The following is an 18,430-nucleotide window of genomic DNA, read 5'->3' on the forward strand; positions in this document are numbered from 1 at the left end:
AGTGATGGTGGGTGAATGAATAAGAAAAATAATTTAGTTTACTTAACTATTTTATGTTCTTACACCCAAGCTGCACACCCCCCCCCCCACACACACACACACATCCTTTCTCCCTCTTTTCTTCTCTCTCACCCTCCCCAATGAAACAAAAACTAATAAAATGTTTCACAACTAGCGTTAATAAATGGATAAATGGCAACTTTTTCTAAGTAGCCCCAAATCAAATATGTACTGTACATGTACCTGATATCTTCAAAGAGTTTCTTCTCTGTAGGTGTATCCAGCAGACCTGCCAGGGCTCTACCAAAGGCATCCACTTTCTTATCCTTTGCATATCGCTTGAGTAAGGCCAGCAATGTCTCCTTCTTCAATTGGTCATTGTAAAACACTGCATCAAGCTATGAACAGAGGTAACAGTAGAACATTACGAAAATTATGTTAAACAAATAAATAAAAACATTGGAGCAGAAAAAGAAATCCCCTAGAATTACATGCATTTTTAAAAGGAAGGTCAGTAATGTCTCCTTATAATGGTTTTTTTGTAAAACATTGCATGTGAAAAGGGAAACAGATATGTGATTGAAGGAAATTGAGCTCCAGAATTACAGAAATTTTAATACCCGGTACTGATTTTATTGAAGAAGGAAAAATGTAGATCTCTATTATAGCTGGCTTAAAAAGGCTCTATCACCAACAATTTGTTTTTAAATTGGCACAAACTAAAAAACAGGTATATACAACTGTACTACAGGTACAACAATGTACTAGAATCTGGATATGGTACAGTACTGTACTCTAAATGTATACATGTAGTCTATATTACATTTGAATTGTAGAAATTTAGTTTCATCATAAAAAGTAAAGCAGACAGATATATGTAAAGCATCTACATGTACTTGTTTGTCTAACATTTTATTTGAAAAGTTGAAAGTGTTCAGCAAAGCATCTCATTTGTATGCATGTTATGAGTCTGGACTATGCTTCAACAAATTTCAAACAAACAAAACTATTACATGATGTAAAAGTCTCTCACAAGATTCAAGTACCTACAGTGTACATGTATAACCAGGTACCATGTTTACTACAAGTAAACAGGCACCAGGTATTACATTTCATAGAATTAACTGTCATTACAAGCAAATCTATTCAACTCAGAGCCCCCCCCCCCCCAATCCTCTTTTATATAATGTATACCACCCATCCTAATCTTTAAAGAGTTGTTTTATTCAAAAAGTGGTGCACAAAGGCAAATACATGTAGGTTGAGCTTTGGTGACACAATCGATTACAGCACCTCAGCGAACTCCCTAACTAAAGGCTACAAAGCATGCTCCATTGGAGTGCGCCTATAGAAATGAGCCTTTTCATCCATTCCCCATAACAATCAAACCTTTATGAGTGATGGTCGATCCCTTTGACAATCAAATTCAGAATTATTGATCCCGGTTCTAGGGAGTTGCATTTAAATGTAGGTGTGTTTTGATGCGGTAGGTGAATCACTCGTGGGGCTTTTGTCTTCCGAGGATGATATCATGAGCGGAGACAATCGCCATCTCCATCAATAATGTACAGAGAGAGACTCCACCTAGAAACTAACTTGATTCTGTAATTGCCTAATGAAATTCGCCAACATCATTTGTGTACACATGATGCAGTTCTTCGCAAGAAATTGTATTGAAGTAAACTGTTTGCAGTATTGTACAGTACCGTATGTTTGTATCACTGACTGCTTTACAATTACATAATAAATGACAAGATTTTAGAGAGAGGGGGAGAGAGAAAGGGAGAGACAGACAGACAGACAGGGGGAGAGACAGAGTGAGAGTGAGAGAGAGATAAGAGAAAGAGAGAGAGAGAAAAAAGAGAGAGAGAGAGAAAAGAGAGAGAGAGAGAGAAAGAGAGAGAGAAAAGACAGAGAGAGAAGTGAGAGAGAAGAGAGAAGAGAGAAGAGAGAGAGAAGAAAGAGAGAGAGAGAAGAGAGAGAAAAAAGAGAGAGAAGAGAGAGAGAGAGAAGAGAGAGAAAAAAGAGAGAGAAGAGAGAGAGAGAGAGAGAGAGAGAGAGAGAGAGTGAGAGAGAAGAGTGAGAGAAGAAAGAGGGAGGAGAGAGAGAGTGTTGAAAATATGACACAGGCAGGCAGGCATTCAAAATAGATAAAGATGAAGAAAGATAAAGCCAAAAAAGGGGGAAATATAATAAAGAGAAAGGGAGTGAACTTCAGTGAAGTAGAAGGAAGCGAGAGATAAATAACACAGGAAAAGAAAGAAAGAGAGTCAAGGAAAACGGTAATCATGAGAGTTAGGGTAAAACAAACATACAAAATGAGAGAAGGAGAGGGAGATAGAGAGAGAGAGAGAGAGAGAGAGAGAAAGAAAGAGAAAGTGGAAGGGAGAGATGCATGAGCAAAGGGGAAGAATAAAGCAGAATGATTCTTCAGAGTGGTACACGAAAGCCTGATTGATTGCAAATAAATACATGTACACTGTACATTGTAGGTGCATTTAATTTTGTGTTCAATTGTCATGCAAATCTATTAATTGAAATGACTTTTGCATACTATCCAGAAGCTTGTTAATCAGGGGATTTACAAATGCACATGTCATTAATACCAAATAATCCATTTAAACTACTGAGTCTGTCAATTACTTAGTCCAACAATAGCAAACAAGATCTGAACAAAATGCCCTCCATGTCCGTTAGAACCACACAGGCAATCCCGCAGCATACAGCACCAGTATAGCTTACAATGGTTGCCATAGCGACAGCCTAGTAGGAAGCCGTAGCTATGGCAACGTGTGTGCGCTGTTCATCATCTCAGCTTGTCTGCCAAACTCAGGCACATGCACGTACACACACACTTGCACGTTGGCAATCACATTTAAAAGCCTTTCTTCCTAACCGCTTTAGGGCTTGTGGACAGTGGAAAGTGATAACTGGGAACCGAGGCAGAGCATTGCATCATGTAGAGCACATCGTGCATGCAATCAATTAAACTCATCAAGGTCTCATCAAGCCATCATATTTGAGTCTAATGAGCTTGCTTTGAAAAAAGTATGGACAGATATATGTCCATATATATTGCTGCTTAAAAAAACAATTAGTTTGCAAATGAATGGAATACTAATTTCTTATACAGTACATGCACACTACCAGCCTAAGATACTGCAAGTGCTTGAAAATATTTTATTTAAAAAGAAATGTAATTCAAAATGTAGGACCTCAAGCAAACGATATTACCTGTAAAATCATAGCAACTACTTCTTTCCCCTCCGGCAAACTCCTGTACACGCATTATGTACTTACAGTATATTTGCTCTCAATGCAAAATGTGATCATCCCCCCCCCCCTCCCCCCATCAATTTCCACATTTATTTAACTTCAAACTGTCTTGAAAGATGGATCACAAATTTTCACAAACATTTGACAAAACAGACTTAAAGTGTACAACATTTTCAGTGGAATAACATAATTTATAAGAGATTTTGAATTAGGGATAGTTGACATTTTGTTTTCCCTTCAAATGCATTCAACCTGTTATGATGCACCCATATCATTTACATGTTACATACTTCTGTTTACTTGTCGTTTCCATTTATAGACCAATTGCAGAGAACTAATTAGTTGTCTTTCTAGTTTCTAGGAACATTAGTCATCCAATTCATATCACCGGACTTGAGCAAATGCGTTGAATTACATGTATGCATGAGTCGATTTGATACAATGAAGACGAAGGTTACCGACTAGCTCCATTTCATGGTAAAAGTAATTAGTTTACAGCGTTACTCTTTTTGACCCTCTACTGTGTACATCTTAAATGCACAATGACAGTGCAACTGAAAGATATGACATGGGTCGATCCATACAAATCTTTACAAGAGGATTTTGAAACAAGAAACATTTCTAGGGCCACTGGGCAATTGTTCAGATAACAAATTTGGGAGTTTGGAATTGAGCTTGCGGTTATTTTGCATACACATACTGTACATGTACATGCATGCCCTTGTTCAAATCTGTAAAAAAAAAAAAATATGGAGGCCTATACAAGCACTAGAGTCCTGCTTGTCTTGAGTCCCGAGGCCAGTGACTGACTAAAAAGTATATGGTTGAACTTACCTTTCTGAAGAATCCATCTGCTTTATTTTTCCTGTCCTGAGCATGAGCTTCAAACCTTTGGGCAATCTTCTTGACTGATTGGTGTCCCGCACCAGGAATGATGACCATCTTCAATCTGGCCGCTCCCCTTACAAACAACTTAGCATCATCAGAATGCTTGATGGGAAGTCCGTTGATTTCTAACACCATGTCTCCTGCTTTCAACCCACAGTTCATCGCAGGACCACCGCGCTCGACGACCTCCACGTACACCGGACCGCCCCCTATGAGAGTCAAGCCAAAGTGGCCATTGCGATCGCGGTAGAGTTCACACGTCTTCACGCAGGACACGACGACGATGCTCGGAGGCACTTCCGGACATCGTCTGGCGAGTGTCATGATGGACTCTGCACCCAAGTGGAGGATGCTTTGGTTATTGAGTTCCACAAGTTGGTCTCCAGGTTGGAGCCCGGCTGCATGGGCATGGCTGTTCGGCTCCACGGAGAGAATATAGGTAGGGGCGTCACCCCCAATTGTGAAGCCAAATGATTTGGGCCAGGTTTTGTTGTTGACCGGCATCGGGAGGGGCGGTCTCTTGTGTGGTCTCTTGGACGATGCTGTGGAGGGTCTAGATGACCGCACTGACCGACTGGCACGAGAGGATGTTGACCGTCCAGGCATGATTCCTCTCTAGGTCTCCATACCTGGGGAAAAATCTGGAAAATTAAAACACATTTGAATAATTAATATTCCTTCTTTAAATTCTTCTTTACAACATGTATAACTACAAAAAGTTCAAGCAAATATTTTTTTTAAAACTCTAGTCCTCCTCACTTCCTTATTTTCATAAATAAATGCTTTTGTTTTTACTTCTAATAATACAGTACGTGTTAACTTTTTTAAATAGTCATACAGGTGGTTTTTTCAAACTTCACTTTGAGCCTCTTTAAATGAATATGAAACACATTTCACTAAAAATAGACAGTTCAGCCTCCATATCATGGTGGCAAATTGAAATTGAATATATTTTTGAAAACCCCACACATTTTGCCCATACCCCTCTCACAAAAATATTTCTGGATATGTAAATGTACATGTATGTTTAACCCCCTAAGATAGTCTTTTTCACTAATGGAGATTTTGTTTTCTTTGTAAATCTGGAGGAAAACTAGATTGAACTTTGAAGCATGACATAAACAGTCACAAGTGCTTTAGCAACCGCCTGTATAGAAATACCACATGTCTGTAAAAACAACTATTCTGTTCCCACTAAACAGAACTTGTAATTGAAATTTTCAAACAAGTGTTAGAAGAACCTGTACCGGTACTTCACAAGTTCTCATAAAGGCCACCTGCCTATAGTAAAGACCACTTTTCTTGTCTCCCTAAAGCAGTCTTTTCACGAGTTTCATTGTTATTTGATGTGAACGAGAGTAGACCTACTACAATGTATCTTCCATACATATTACATTTTGTAATGTTATAGCTGCTTTCCAGTTTCTTAAGGACCCCACGCCTAGTTTTCGCATTGGAGACGGCTGACGACAAACAGCGAATGGGAGCTCTGAAGGTCATTGGGTGATCAAGGTCAGGCTAGGGGCAAGCCTTTGAACTCTTTGTGCAAGGAATCATATTACAATAATAAACACTCATTCATGTACACTTAAACATGCACATCACATTGCATCCTTATACGATGGACATGATTAAGCTACACTGTTCGTGTTGGTGCCCATCAATGCACCTTACAAAGTACTAATTTGAATCAAGAAAATGTCACCACTTTCATGAGTCGTCAAAATAAGTTGTTTTCAATGATAGACTGAAAGAAAGATTCTACTTACAATGAGTAAGAATGCATCCTCTGTGATTTAATTGAGCTACCGGTACTTCTTTTCCCCTCATTCCAGTAAAATTGTATGACTCTTGATGACAGGCCCTTTCCACTTGGCAGATCAACATGTACCTGTTGATCGGCCAATTAGACTTATTAATGCTTATTTTTTCACACATGCTAGAGTGAACAAAGTTAACAAACATGATGTACTTGATGCCTTTGAAGTAATGTGCTTGAAGGACCCAGTCACCCAACCCTATCAAATTTAAGAAATATCTTTTATGGGGGAGGGGTAGAGATTCATGGTGCTTCACCGCATCTGTTTGTCAGTCTTCTTAGTAAAATATCCACAGAGAATTTGTGTTTAAAAACTCTATGCTTCATAAGGCAAAGTAAACACATTGTATTCATAGTTCCAAGTTTCTTGACCCAAACCCACTTCCTCTATGGTTATACTTCACAGTTGAGTAATTTGAGTTGTTCATTTAATTGCATCAGTCACAGTTCAGGGTGACAGCTAATCACACTTATTGCATCCGTTCAATTAAAACAACAACCCTTATACTGTAGTAAGAACTACATGTAGCTAGGATGCACTCAGCTGCAGAACCTGTTCCATTGTAATGTTTTTTTAAAGATTAACACGTATGTACAAGCAGATCAAAGTGTCGTCTTCTTTAAGGGGTTCACTTGCAGTTAGGTTTGATAAGGGCAGATTATTTTATCTCTAGAAGAAAAAGGATGCAGTCCGCTGCATGCACAACCTGTTGTTCCATTGTAATATTACAGATCATTAGATCCACAGTGCGCTAATCTTAATTTCATGAAGCCTGTACTTTTCAGGAAGAAGAAGAGCCTTCTTATTCAAGAAGTTTGTTTGATCATAAAAAAGGATTGAGCTGATAATACAGTCAGGCAGTCAGCTGCAGAACCTGTTTACATCCCAAGCTTCCTCCTAAATAGAAAGTTCCCCTCAGTTTGGTTTAATAAACGCAGCTAAAGGATGCAGTCAGCTGCAGATCCTAATCCGTTGTAATACATGTACCAGTATTAAGATTTAAATCCAGATTTAATCCCTTCTTAAAGGGGAAGTCCACTCTTAAGAGTGCAGTTTGGTTCTGGTACAAGATCTACATGTATTCAGAACAAAAAAGATGCAGTCAGCTGTTGAACTCATTCCATCATGTAAAAAGTATACTACTTCCTCAATCAATGTTGTGTAATATTGTGAAATAGTTGAGGGTACATGTACAGGTACTTGTACGTAGAAAACATTGTCATTTGTATAAACACTACTTTCTCAGCTTATTTTCTATGGTATGGTTGTTCTTTTGATTTATTAAAGATAAACTCCAGTACTGGAAAAAAAAAATTAATAATTCTCACAGAATCAAACGAAACTTACACTGAATGTTCAAGATTACAAATAAATGACATGTGCCAAACAATTTTGGAAGAAAATGTATACTGGCTGAGTAATGAGCATAGAAAGACAAGGAAATCAAGGTAGTACTAGCCCCGACACCATGTGTGTTGTCCCATATATATATATATATATAGCTTTCTATGTGAGTGCTTGTTACTTTACCAAGACTCGGTCAAATTTATTATGATTTTGATGACTCAAGAACCTTGCTGTGCACACCAATACTTACATGCTACATGATCAACTGTTTCTGATCCTTTCCACACCTTTTCTTTCACAATGCAATCGCATTACCAGTACTAAAGTTTATCTTTAATCTATTGAATTCTATTCAAGTTTATAATTGTAGTTTCAGACTTCCAATAAATACATATTTTTAAAAGTTTGATGATTTTGATAGAAAATTCTTTTCAAAAGAAATGGGAATATGATTAAGACTGTAGTTCCGCGTAATACAAGCAGATATAAAGTGAAAATAAAAACAGAGGCAGCAAGATCTAGAACCTGTTCTATGAGAATATCAAGATTTAAATGACAAGGTAGGCCTAGAGTCTATATCAAATTCTTAAAGGGGAATTTTAAATCAGGCTCAAAATTGAGATCTATGGATTTCATAAGAGCAAATAACGAATGTACACAGAACAAGGATGAAGGATGCAATCATCAGCAGACCCTATAGGATTTAGATCATTGATTATACATCCTCTTTTGGAAAGAGTTCCATATGAACCCCCAGGGCCCCACTAAAATTGGAGAAAAAAATATATAGTTAAGTTTCAGAGTGATATACTTAATGATAATATAATATATAAAACATGGGAAACTAGAGTTAGGGTTGGGGCTAGAGTTAGACAATGAGATATACCTGTAGCAAGAAAGTGTAATGGATTAAAGTAAGTAAAGTAAAGTAAGTAATAATAAGACAATACAAGCAATTTTGTTTTCATATTTATTTAGCAGGGCCGGGCGGGGGTAAATATGGAACTCTTTCCCGGGTTTCCCCTCTTTCTTAAGATGGATATTCACTTCATCCTGATCTGATATCAAATTGGTTTTGAAATGAGGAAACAGATTTATGAAATTAAGAGAGCTAATCAAGCATGACAATCACATCTTCTCCTTCTTCTTCTTCTTTCTTGGTTTCCTCCAGGTTTGGAGAACTGCAGAGTGTATCCTTCGCAGATTGAGTAAATAGATAGTAGAGGCAATACAAGCAACAATCATGGCGTGTATTTGTACAACAAGTACTATCAGTTCTCACACACACAAACTCTTCCAAGTTCCAGGCAGAGAGATTTTTCTGTCTAAATTTACTTTTACTAAAATTAAAAAGTACTACTAGACTAGCGTAGATCTACAATAATCCAGTCTAAAATAGTCTACACATGGTTACTGGAAGAAATCTGACTAGAACTTTACTTTTGCAAGGCAATTTCATTTGTCGATCAAACCAGGGGGACACATCTCCCTGATCAAACTTTCACATAAATACCGGTAGAGTCTAGTCGGCCGTCGGTATGGAACAGTCCGCAGCACAGATGCAACTGCAGCCACAAGCTACGGCCCACGGTATCACACATAACATAACACGCACGCCGCCGCTGTATCACTCGACTGGAAACCAATCATTTTGAAAATTCTTGATCAATGTTCTACAAACACAACATGTTACCCCCTTTTGAAACAACCATGCAGCATCATACTCACCAGGAGTTTTCTTTGACAAAATTTACACAATATTCCAAATTTATATCATCCAAACGGGTACGGTTGCACGTGAAACGAGGAATTTACACCCCGCCATGATTCAATTCCGCTCGCGAGAATTCCCGTTACTGTGAAGATAGCGTCTATGGTTTCAATTCATGCGATGCATGCAGTACATGTTTTGTTGCAGGTGGGTAGATTTTAATTTGTATGGTGCGCGTGCGCAGTCCAATTAGTGAATCGCAGACAAGTAGCAGGTGGCACTGCTTTTTGCTAAGACATAGCCTACATTATAATAACAGAGAAAAGACTTAAAGGACAAGTCCACTCGAAAAATAACTTACTTTCAATAAAAGTAGAAAAATCAGACAAACCAATCAAAAAAACTTGAACAAAATCGGATAACTAATATTAAAATAAGAAAGTTATGAATTTTTGAAAAAGTATGTAAAACTATGGAACAATGAGAATCAACACAAACTGCCAATATGGTTATCAGTTTGTGACGTCATGTCCTCACTATTTATCAATTGCTCTATATGGTTTAATCCCATTAATTTTCCCATGCCTTTGCCCAGGTAATATGATTTGTATCATATTGCGTGCATGACATTTCACAAAATCTTTTATGAACTTTGAAGAATTTACACTATTTTCTGAATATTGCATATTCATAATTATTGATTTTTATATAAATAGTGTATCAAAATTCACATTTTTTATGATTTAAGTGGAAAAAAATTACTCTATGTTAGTGCATCCACACAAAAACATATTACTATTAATCTAACTTGGATGCTGGTGTGAAGAAATAAGATTCTTAAGGAGAAAATAGGAAATTTATATCATCAATAAAGGATAGTGAGTACATTATGTCACAGACTCATGAGTCTAGTGATTTTCAAAGTTTTTAATGTCATTAAAAATTCATAACTTTCTTATTAATTATCTGATTTTGCTCAGAATTTTTTTGATTGGTTAGTCTGATTTTTCTGCTTCTATTGAAAGTAAGTTATTTTTGGAGTGGACTTGGGCTTTAACCCCGGCCATAAACAGCGACGGGTCTGGAATTTTGTAAAAGGTGGCACAGTTCCGAAAATATTGTTTCCTCCCATTTCGGGTGATTGTGATTACAAAAGACACCACCGAACTGGAGACCTGCATCTGCCAATTTATAGGGTATGCATATGCAAGATTCAATTTAAAAATAGACAAAGATTCTACGATTATTCATCTGCCATTTGTTACAACGAGGGGCTTCTTGCAAATGGAAATAGGATGGGGCTGACGCTGGGGCGGCCGAGCGACTTCCAAAGTGCGGGGGGGGGGCACCAAGAAAAAGGGCACTTTGTGGGGGGAAAGGGCACCTACAAAGGGAATCTCAAAGCGAAAATATACAATTTTTTAGACATTGGTATATACTCATATAATTGTGATTACGAGTACCAGGGATGATTTCAATATTTGTTTCACTTTATACACCATACAAGATATTGCTTAAGCTTGCTTTGTAGTTGGGTTTGATTGTCTAAAAATTTGTTCGCGAGCGAGGAAAATGTTTAAGATGTGTGAGTGAGGTCGCAGTGCGAAAAATTGCATCTTATAAAGACATAAAAACAATATCCTCATGGGGTTATAAGCACATTCTCATAACAGAAGACTGAAAAGACCTTTGATAAGTAACATAAGTATATCATCTATATATGTGTGCGAGCGTAGTGAGCGACCTTTAGGGGGGAATTGCTCTTAGTCGCTTTGAAATTAGCTAGGGCGCGTAATGATGAGAGGAAAAGGGGACACTTATCAGGAAAGAAGGAGCATGTGCCAAAGTACAAAGAGTAATTATCAGAGTTGAAAATTGTGGGCACTTCTTACACCCTCAAAAAGAGGCACTCACCAGGGATGAGAATAGGAAATGCGCATTTGTCGACGGAAAAGGGGCCCCCATCAGATTTTGATAGGGGCATTTATAAGATATAAGAAAGGAAAAAGGGCACATGAGAAAATATAAGGTGCGCTTATCCGAGTTGAAATGGGGGTAGTTATTAAAAGGAGAAGGGGCACTTCTCACAAAGGAAAAAGGACACTTGTCAAAGTAAACGAAGCGCGTACCTCTCAGATTTAAATAGGACAATTATCAGAGGTGAAGGGGGCACTTATCAAAAGTGAAAAGAGGCCCTTCTCGTACCTTACTAGGGGCACTTACTAGAGATTAAAAAGGACCCTTTTTGCAAAGGAAAATGGGAACTTCTCGAAGGAAAATGGGCACGTGTCCAAATAAAAGGGGCACTTATCAGAGTTGAAAAGAGGAAGGGGCACTTTTCCTATGTAAAAGGGGCACTTTTCGGGTTATTGAAAAAGTTAGGGCAGGGGCGCCCCCCCCCCCCCCCCCGGAGGGCCGCCTCTGGGCTGACGGCATATCTCTAGGGGATGTTGACTAGGGAGCTAGATTTAAATAACAATTAAAAAACTTTCTCTAATTTAAAGCATGTCCCTTCATTTACTAAAAAAAGAGTTTAAAATGCATGGTTCAAATTAAGCAAAAGATTAATTTTAGATGTAATACCTACATTGAGCATACGTTGGTTGCTGACTGTTGTTCAGAGACTATTGAATTGGCAGCAAACTTTATATGGAAATATATAGTTAGTTTTTTTCAGACCATATGAAGGCCTGTAAACAGAAAGTTACTATTCGTATTTTACCATCATTTGTAAGAAATTGACTACAATGTAGGGCCTTCAAAATGCGACTTGTCATATTATGATCTGGAGAAATTATTTTCAAAAATATGTGATTTCTGGCATACAATCTAGAAATAAAGAAATCATCCCAGCATTTTTGACTCAACACGCTGACCTTTCGAGAGTCTTAACAATCCTGATAATTGTTAACATTCCTACACGACGCTAATTCTTAAGGAATCACACAGAGGCCCATTCTGGTTTTACTTCATTAAGAAATCAATTGCTAAAGATTTTCTCATTAGTTAGCAATTAAAAGTGTAATTCCAATTGTGATCCAGCAGCTAACTCATTATGCAACAATTAAAGTCACAGTGATTTTTTTAGAAAGAACGACAATACTGATCAGCAAGTTATTCTGCAACGATATAAGAGACTCTGACTCAGACCACCGTGTCAACAAAATTGTTTAGAAATAATTTAAACCCTGTTCCAGTTAAAGGTACTATGTCCCTTGCGGCAGCCAACCTCAAATTCTGTAGAACTTTGCAGGAATTATGAATATGTCATGTATGTCCTATCTGTGAAATTTAAATGTTAGCAGTGTCCTAATATTCAAATTATGCAAGGAAACCCGTTCACTTGCTAGACTTCACTGTCAGACACTATTAAGTGACTGACTGGCTTTTTTCTCCTTTGGTAATAACATACATAAAATGAGATGTCAAGTTTATTCGAATATTTCATAGCATACATTATCAGTTTGGGTCACAAGAAATTTAATGATAATAGTAATAATTAAAACGATATAGATTTTAATAAATAATGAAATGAAATGATAAAATTTCTTCGTGTACGGAGGATTATTATTTCTTGCATTTTTTGTATTATTTCTAGTGTGTCCTGCCATTCCAAGATGGGCAAATGCCAGCTAAAGCTCGAACTGTTTTTATTACAAATAAATGAAATAATCACATACATGGCCATTATTCCTTTTTTAAAAAAATTTACACACAAATTTGACTTTGGACCCCTCAAATTGCGAACGCAAGCTGGCGCTATATCACGATCACACCAAAGAGATTCGATCATACACAGTATGTCCTCCGTAGGAGGACTAGAGGGCCAACTAAAATCGTGACCTTTGACATTTCATAGGTTTTGCATTGGATGCATTATGGGGGTTTTGTCCGATTTGAACGACGGTTTTGGAGGGTCAATGAATATTCATGAGCAATGACGTAAAAAATACGCCAACTACTGTTTGTTGATTGGCCATCGACAAAATGTTTTATGTATTAGGTCATGCATAAAACATTTTTTGCATTCCCAGAATTCCCTACGATTTGAGCACGAAAATGGCGGTTGTATGAACTGCAACTTTCAAGTTATTCAATTACGAACAATGAAACATTTTTCTTTTAAGTGAATTTCTATTATAATAGAAGTTTGTCAAGTACATCTCAGTGAAGCAGAAAATCTTCAGGCGAACATTGGCATCGAAGTGATACCCTATGATATCAAGAAAAGTAAGTAAAGATCCATTTTGTGTGAAGGTCTCTGAAATGATTGTGATGTGTTCGTCATTGCAGTGAGCGGCTCTCCGCATTGTCACAACGTATTACCCGGTTAACCCCTACCCCATCCTCTTTTCTTTCTTCTGACCAAAGAATATTAACTGATTGAATTAACTCTAATTTAAGTCATCGACGGTAGTATTTTCAGAAACAATCAGGATTTGGCAAACCCGGACTTTAGTGCCCCAGCTGAAAATCTCAGTTTATTATGGATTTAATATCAATAATATTAATTATGCTAATATATGCAAATATAAACATACCAAAACTTGATGATTTTTAATCATTTGACGTCATAAAAAGCAATTTTAAGCCAAAAATAGCAGCGAAGTAGGGGATCTCCTCTTTGCTTGATGCGAGATACTAGCGAACTGAAATAACCGAATAAAAACTATGGTGAACTAAAAAAAGAAAAGAAAAAATCAAACCACCTCTGAAATTACCTTTGAAATGTTTATTAATTTTTTCTTCCGATATGCGCACATGATAGGGGCAGGTTGGGATGGGATGGGGGGGGGGGGGGGGTGCTCAATAGTCGCCAAATTTGGGGTAAAAGGGCAACTGGCCTTGGGGGCAGAATAAAGAAAAGAGCCACCCCGGAAAAAATTAGAAAAATGATTACAAAGAAAAATAAGTAAATAATAAATTTAGCCCCCCCCCCAAGGCCAGTTGCCCTTTTACCCCAAATTTGGCGACTATTGAGCACCCCCCCCCCCCCCCATCCCATCCCAACCTGCCCCTATCATGTGCGCATATCGGAAGAAAAAATTAATAAACATTTCAAAGGTAATTTCAGAGGTGGTTTGATTTTTTCTTTTCTTTTTTTAGTTCACCATAGTTTTTATTCGGTTATTTCAGTTCGCTAGTATCTCGCATCAAGCAAAGAGGAGATCCCCTACTTCGCTGCTATTTTTGGCTTAAAATTGCTTTTTATGACGTCAAATGATTAAAAATCATCAAGTTTTGGTATGTTTATATTTGCATAGACCCCTATATTAGCATAATTAATATTATTGATATTAAATCCATAATAAACTGAGATTTTCAGCTGGGGCACTAAAGTCCGGGTTTGCCCAGGAGTTTACCGTAGGTTATTTCATTAGAGCACATCTCATAATTTTAAGTTCAGTTCATAGCTTGATTTCCGATAATAATCGGTCGTAGATGTGGACCTGTTGGAGACTGCGCAAATGGCTCATTGCTAGTCCAAGCCGATGAGATCTCGTCGAGCGGTTTATGATCTTCAATCCGCCGGTTCTAGCCGGCTGTAACACTCCACCAAGAAGCGACTGCGTTTCCTGAGCTGGCGCGGCTATAACTTACAGTGTGTTACTGTAAAGCCTAGGGCTAGGCTAGTATTCATAGCATAGTCTGGCCTGAATTTTCTGTCTCTTTTGTTCGTTAGCCCTTGATTTGGGTAGGGTCGACTCCTCTCTTCAGCCGACCCTACCCAAATCAGAGGCTAACGAACGAAAGAGACAGAAACATTCGGGCTAAGCAAAGCCTAAGCAGAGCCTAGGGCTAGGCCTAGATCTAGGTCTAGGCTAGATCTAGCACTTAAATATAAACAGCATTTAACCCCGCATCTAGTACAGGCCTAGATCTAGGGCTAGATTCTAGGCCTAATGCATTCTAATAAAGAAAGACTAAATAAATGCCTGGTGTAGGTGGATTAAATAAATGATGTGGAAGTTATGGAGAGGGGGGGGGGGGTGCACAATCATTCTGTGCCCCCCTTTTCAGATGTGGCATAGGTCTAGGGACGGGTCTAGATCTAGGTCTAGAGCCACCTACTAATAATACTAAAAATAGGCAATTAGATCTAGATCTAGATCTATAGGTCTAGCTTGTGTTATGCCATAGCAAAGAATTCCATAGCCATGGGTCTAGTCTCGTTTTTGCTCCACTAGACTAGACTAGTCGTGCACATGTGTCATTATTGTGATCCAGGTCCAGATTCAGCTTAGTTTGAATGTAGATCTAGATCTACTACTAGGCTAGATCTACCATCAACAACAAAAACAAAAGAAAAAAGGTGTCTCCTCTCCCCCCCCCCCCCCTCTTTCCCTGATTTTGCTCTTACTCATGTCATTGTGCCACCCCTTTTAGTTTTATGTTGGTGAGAATTCTGGATCCAACCCTACATATGATATGGATATTTCTTTCTTTATTAAAGGACATGAACAAAGTTATAAACTGATAACTAATTCATGCATTTGATATTAGCAGGAACCTTACTATAAAGTTTATGTTTTCTTTAAATTGTAGATCCTATGGAACAAAGAAGCAGATAATGATCACAGAAGTGCAACAAAGAGCACCAGGACCTGATCATCAAATGTTATGGTGTAGATCTAATCAAGAACAGGACACCTAAGTTGAACTCTGGCAAGGTATGTTTGTATGAAGTTCGAAAATATTCAGGCTGTATAATCTAAGCCCATGCGAACACCGCACTCGACTTGGACTATATACAAAGATTTGGGGAACTGTCATCTTGTGTTGCATTATATCTTGTAATTCTCATTTATTCTCTAGCTTTTTATTTAGGTGACAAACTATGGTGTTGCTACAGTTTATTCTCTCAGCATATTAAAAGACGTACTCAAAGGCATTTTTTCCTAAATATTACATTATATCTAACAAACTTTTGCTCACAAAAGTCTAGCAAATAATAACTTAAAATAAATTGGAAATTACTTTTAAAATAATTGGAAATACATCTAAACCTTTACTCTTCTTTTCAGAAAAGGCCCTATCAGATAGACATAAGTTTATCATTTTTTAATAAAATTAAAATGCAAGACCTAAACAAAGTGGGAAGGTACTAGATCTATTTTTGAAAATCCAATGTAATGCAGCAGTTTTAATCTTTTTTGATTTCTCCTCTCTTTTTGTTTTTATTATGCAGGTTGTCCCTTGCAGAAGGTTTGATACCCAGCTAGGCTTCTTTTGTACAAGTCCCTAGTCCACCCTCATCTTGAGAACTGTTCCTGTGTCTGGGATCCCTACAACATCTCAGATGTCCAGGACGCTACTTCACAATGGGGACCACAAGTGAACCAGCAGTTTGACTGAGATGATCAGCACCTTTAGTTGCCTACTATATCTACAACTACAAGGCACTCTGCAAGAAGACTGGGAATGGTGCACAAGATAGTCGATGGTCTCTCCGCTCTCCCTTGAAAATTTTCCCACTGCACTACTTATAGCTACTTGCGCCCTCTATATAGCAAACAATGCCTAATCGGTGCCTGTTGGTCCCCCATGATCCTCTTTTTCTTATATTAATTGAGAGCTGATTTGATGAGATAACCACCTGTAAGTGACCTTGCAGGGTGGTCTAATCCCCCAGACCAAACTAGTACAGACGGGCTTTAACAAATCACGAGCAGGAAGTACCATGACATGACCCTGCAGTTGCACCAAGCCAGAAGCGACATCGACAAGTTTGTATTTGCCCAACACTCTGTCCCAAAGTTAATGGAACTTACTTCCAGCAAATATAGTGCATGCTGACAGTCCAGAGAACTGCCTGGGACTACTTCTGAGGCATCTACTCTCCTTATCCCACTTAGAAACAATCTATCTTCCTCACACCACTTGTAATCTTTAGTATTAATTCATCTTCGTGATAGGCTACAACGCCTTTTGAAGATTACCAGAAGAAGAAGAAGAAAATATATCGAGGATCATGAAAGTAATCATTTGTTCTTTTAAATGCGTGTACATGAAACATAGTTTTTTTATATTTAATCTTAAGTCAAGTTCTGACAAATATATTAGGGATGCTGAACTGGATAGTAAATTGAAGGGGGGGGGGGAGATAAAATGATGTAGTTCGATAGTAATACTGTAGTAATATAATTAATAACATTAATAATAATAACAATATTACAAATAGTAACAATAATGACAATGATCATGATAATAGCAGTAATAATAATGATAATACAGGTAGTAGTAAAAACAACAATAATGTCCAATGTAAGATAAAGTACTCATAAAACTCAGTATATACCTGTGCTTTACATAATAAAATAGCATGTTGATATTATTGATTTTTTTTCCTCAAAATCTACAGTAAACTTTTACAACTGAAAAATTTGAATTCAAGAGACAGCACACCCCCCCCCCCCCTCCCCCATCCTTTTGTCATCCTTTTGTTGATGTCATGTTGGATTTAAAAAGATCTTTATAGAAACAAAATATGTTGATAAATGAGTTCATAGATGTTAATAAATTAGTTAATACTGCTTAATTCTGTTCTTTTCATTTTCTTATTTTGTGAAATATATGTGATGATGCTGGTGATTATGATGATGTAGGCACTCTGTAATGACAATGCTCTATGACTGAGGTGAGATGGGGGCTGATGCAGTCTTGTGTAGAATTGAGTATGGTGTTCGACCATTTGATGTTTGTTTATATCTGGCATCAGCGAGATAGATTTAACCATCTTTCCTAATGAGAGAGAAAGCGGAAATGTAACAAGAGAGTGGAAAAGACTAATGTATAAATATAATATAAAAAATGGTTTACAATAAAGATGAGGGGGGGGGGTTAAATAAAGAATAAGTCAATGCCAAAATGATGAAAGCATAGGTAATTGGGGTGTGGATGGGGAGGGAGGGTAATAGAGCCTATGGAAATGTCAATATTGGAAGGGGTCCCTGTATTGAAAATGTTACTGATGGGGGGGGGGGGGCAAATTTAAAAAATATCAGTGGCGACGAATGCAAGAATGAAAAGAACGAGACAAAATAGAAATTTCATTTGGGATGGGGCACAATATGAAGATCATATTGAAGTCGAGGTGAGAATGATTCATTATTTGGACACTAAAAATATGAATATATCACTTGTTGAGTGGGCTAAAGGATCAGTGCAATTTTTCTGATTAAAAAAATATTTAAGTTAATAAACGAACAAAACAAAAAAAGTTAAACAATGAATTGAGGTACCACAGTGAAATGGGGTCATTATTTTTGCCTTTTAACTGAACTGAATTTAAAAAAATGTACTTTCCATCCTGGTGACAGTGAAGTTTGTGGCCCCAACTAAGTCAACCATTTAAAAGTTTATTACCCCCTCCCCCCCCCCCCCCCCC

General features: G+C 37.6%; 1 protein-coding gene and 1 long non-coding RNA gene across 6 annotated transcripts in view; one reads left to right on the forward strand and one right to left on the reverse strand.

Moving 5' to 3' along the window:
• Window positions 1-9,184, reverse strand: part of LOC765167 (delphilin) — a 38,951-nt gene extending 29,767 nt beyond the window's left edge. For all 5 annotated transcript variants that reach the window (XM_030999318.1, XM_030999312.1, XM_030999327.1 and 2 more), the window contains exons 1-3: window positions 9,060-9,184; window positions 4,111-4,805; window positions 244-398 (exon numbers count right to left, since the gene is read on the reverse strand). In XM_030999318.1, coding sequence (XP_030855178.1) covers window positions 244-398; window positions 4,111-4,770 — 815 coding nt within the window. In that variant the 5' untranslated portion in view covers window positions 4,771-4,805; window positions 9,060-9,184. The remainder of the gene's footprint in view (window positions 1-243; window positions 399-4,110; window positions 4,806-9,059) is intronic.
• A 4,038-nt stretch (window positions 9,185-13,222) lies between these two features.
• LOC105447486 lies at window positions 13,223-16,736 on the forward strand. Its single transcript, XR_004066632.1, has 3 exons — window positions 13,223-13,272; window positions 15,589-15,713; window positions 16,232-16,736. It is a non-coding gene; the product is annotated as an uncharacterized LOC105447486 (long non-coding RNA).
• The last annotated feature ends 1,694 nt before the right edge of the window (window positions 16,737-18,430 follow it).

Source organism: Strongylocentrotus purpuratus, unplaced genomic scaffold, assembly GCF_000002235.5.
Source record: "Strongylocentrotus purpuratus isolate Spur 01 unplaced genomic scaffold, Spur_5.0 spur5_contig_861, whole genome shotgun sequence".
Classification (NCBI taxonomy): Eukaryota; Metazoa; Echinodermata; class Echinoidea; order Camarodonta; family Strongylocentrotidae; genus Strongylocentrotus; species Strongylocentrotus purpuratus.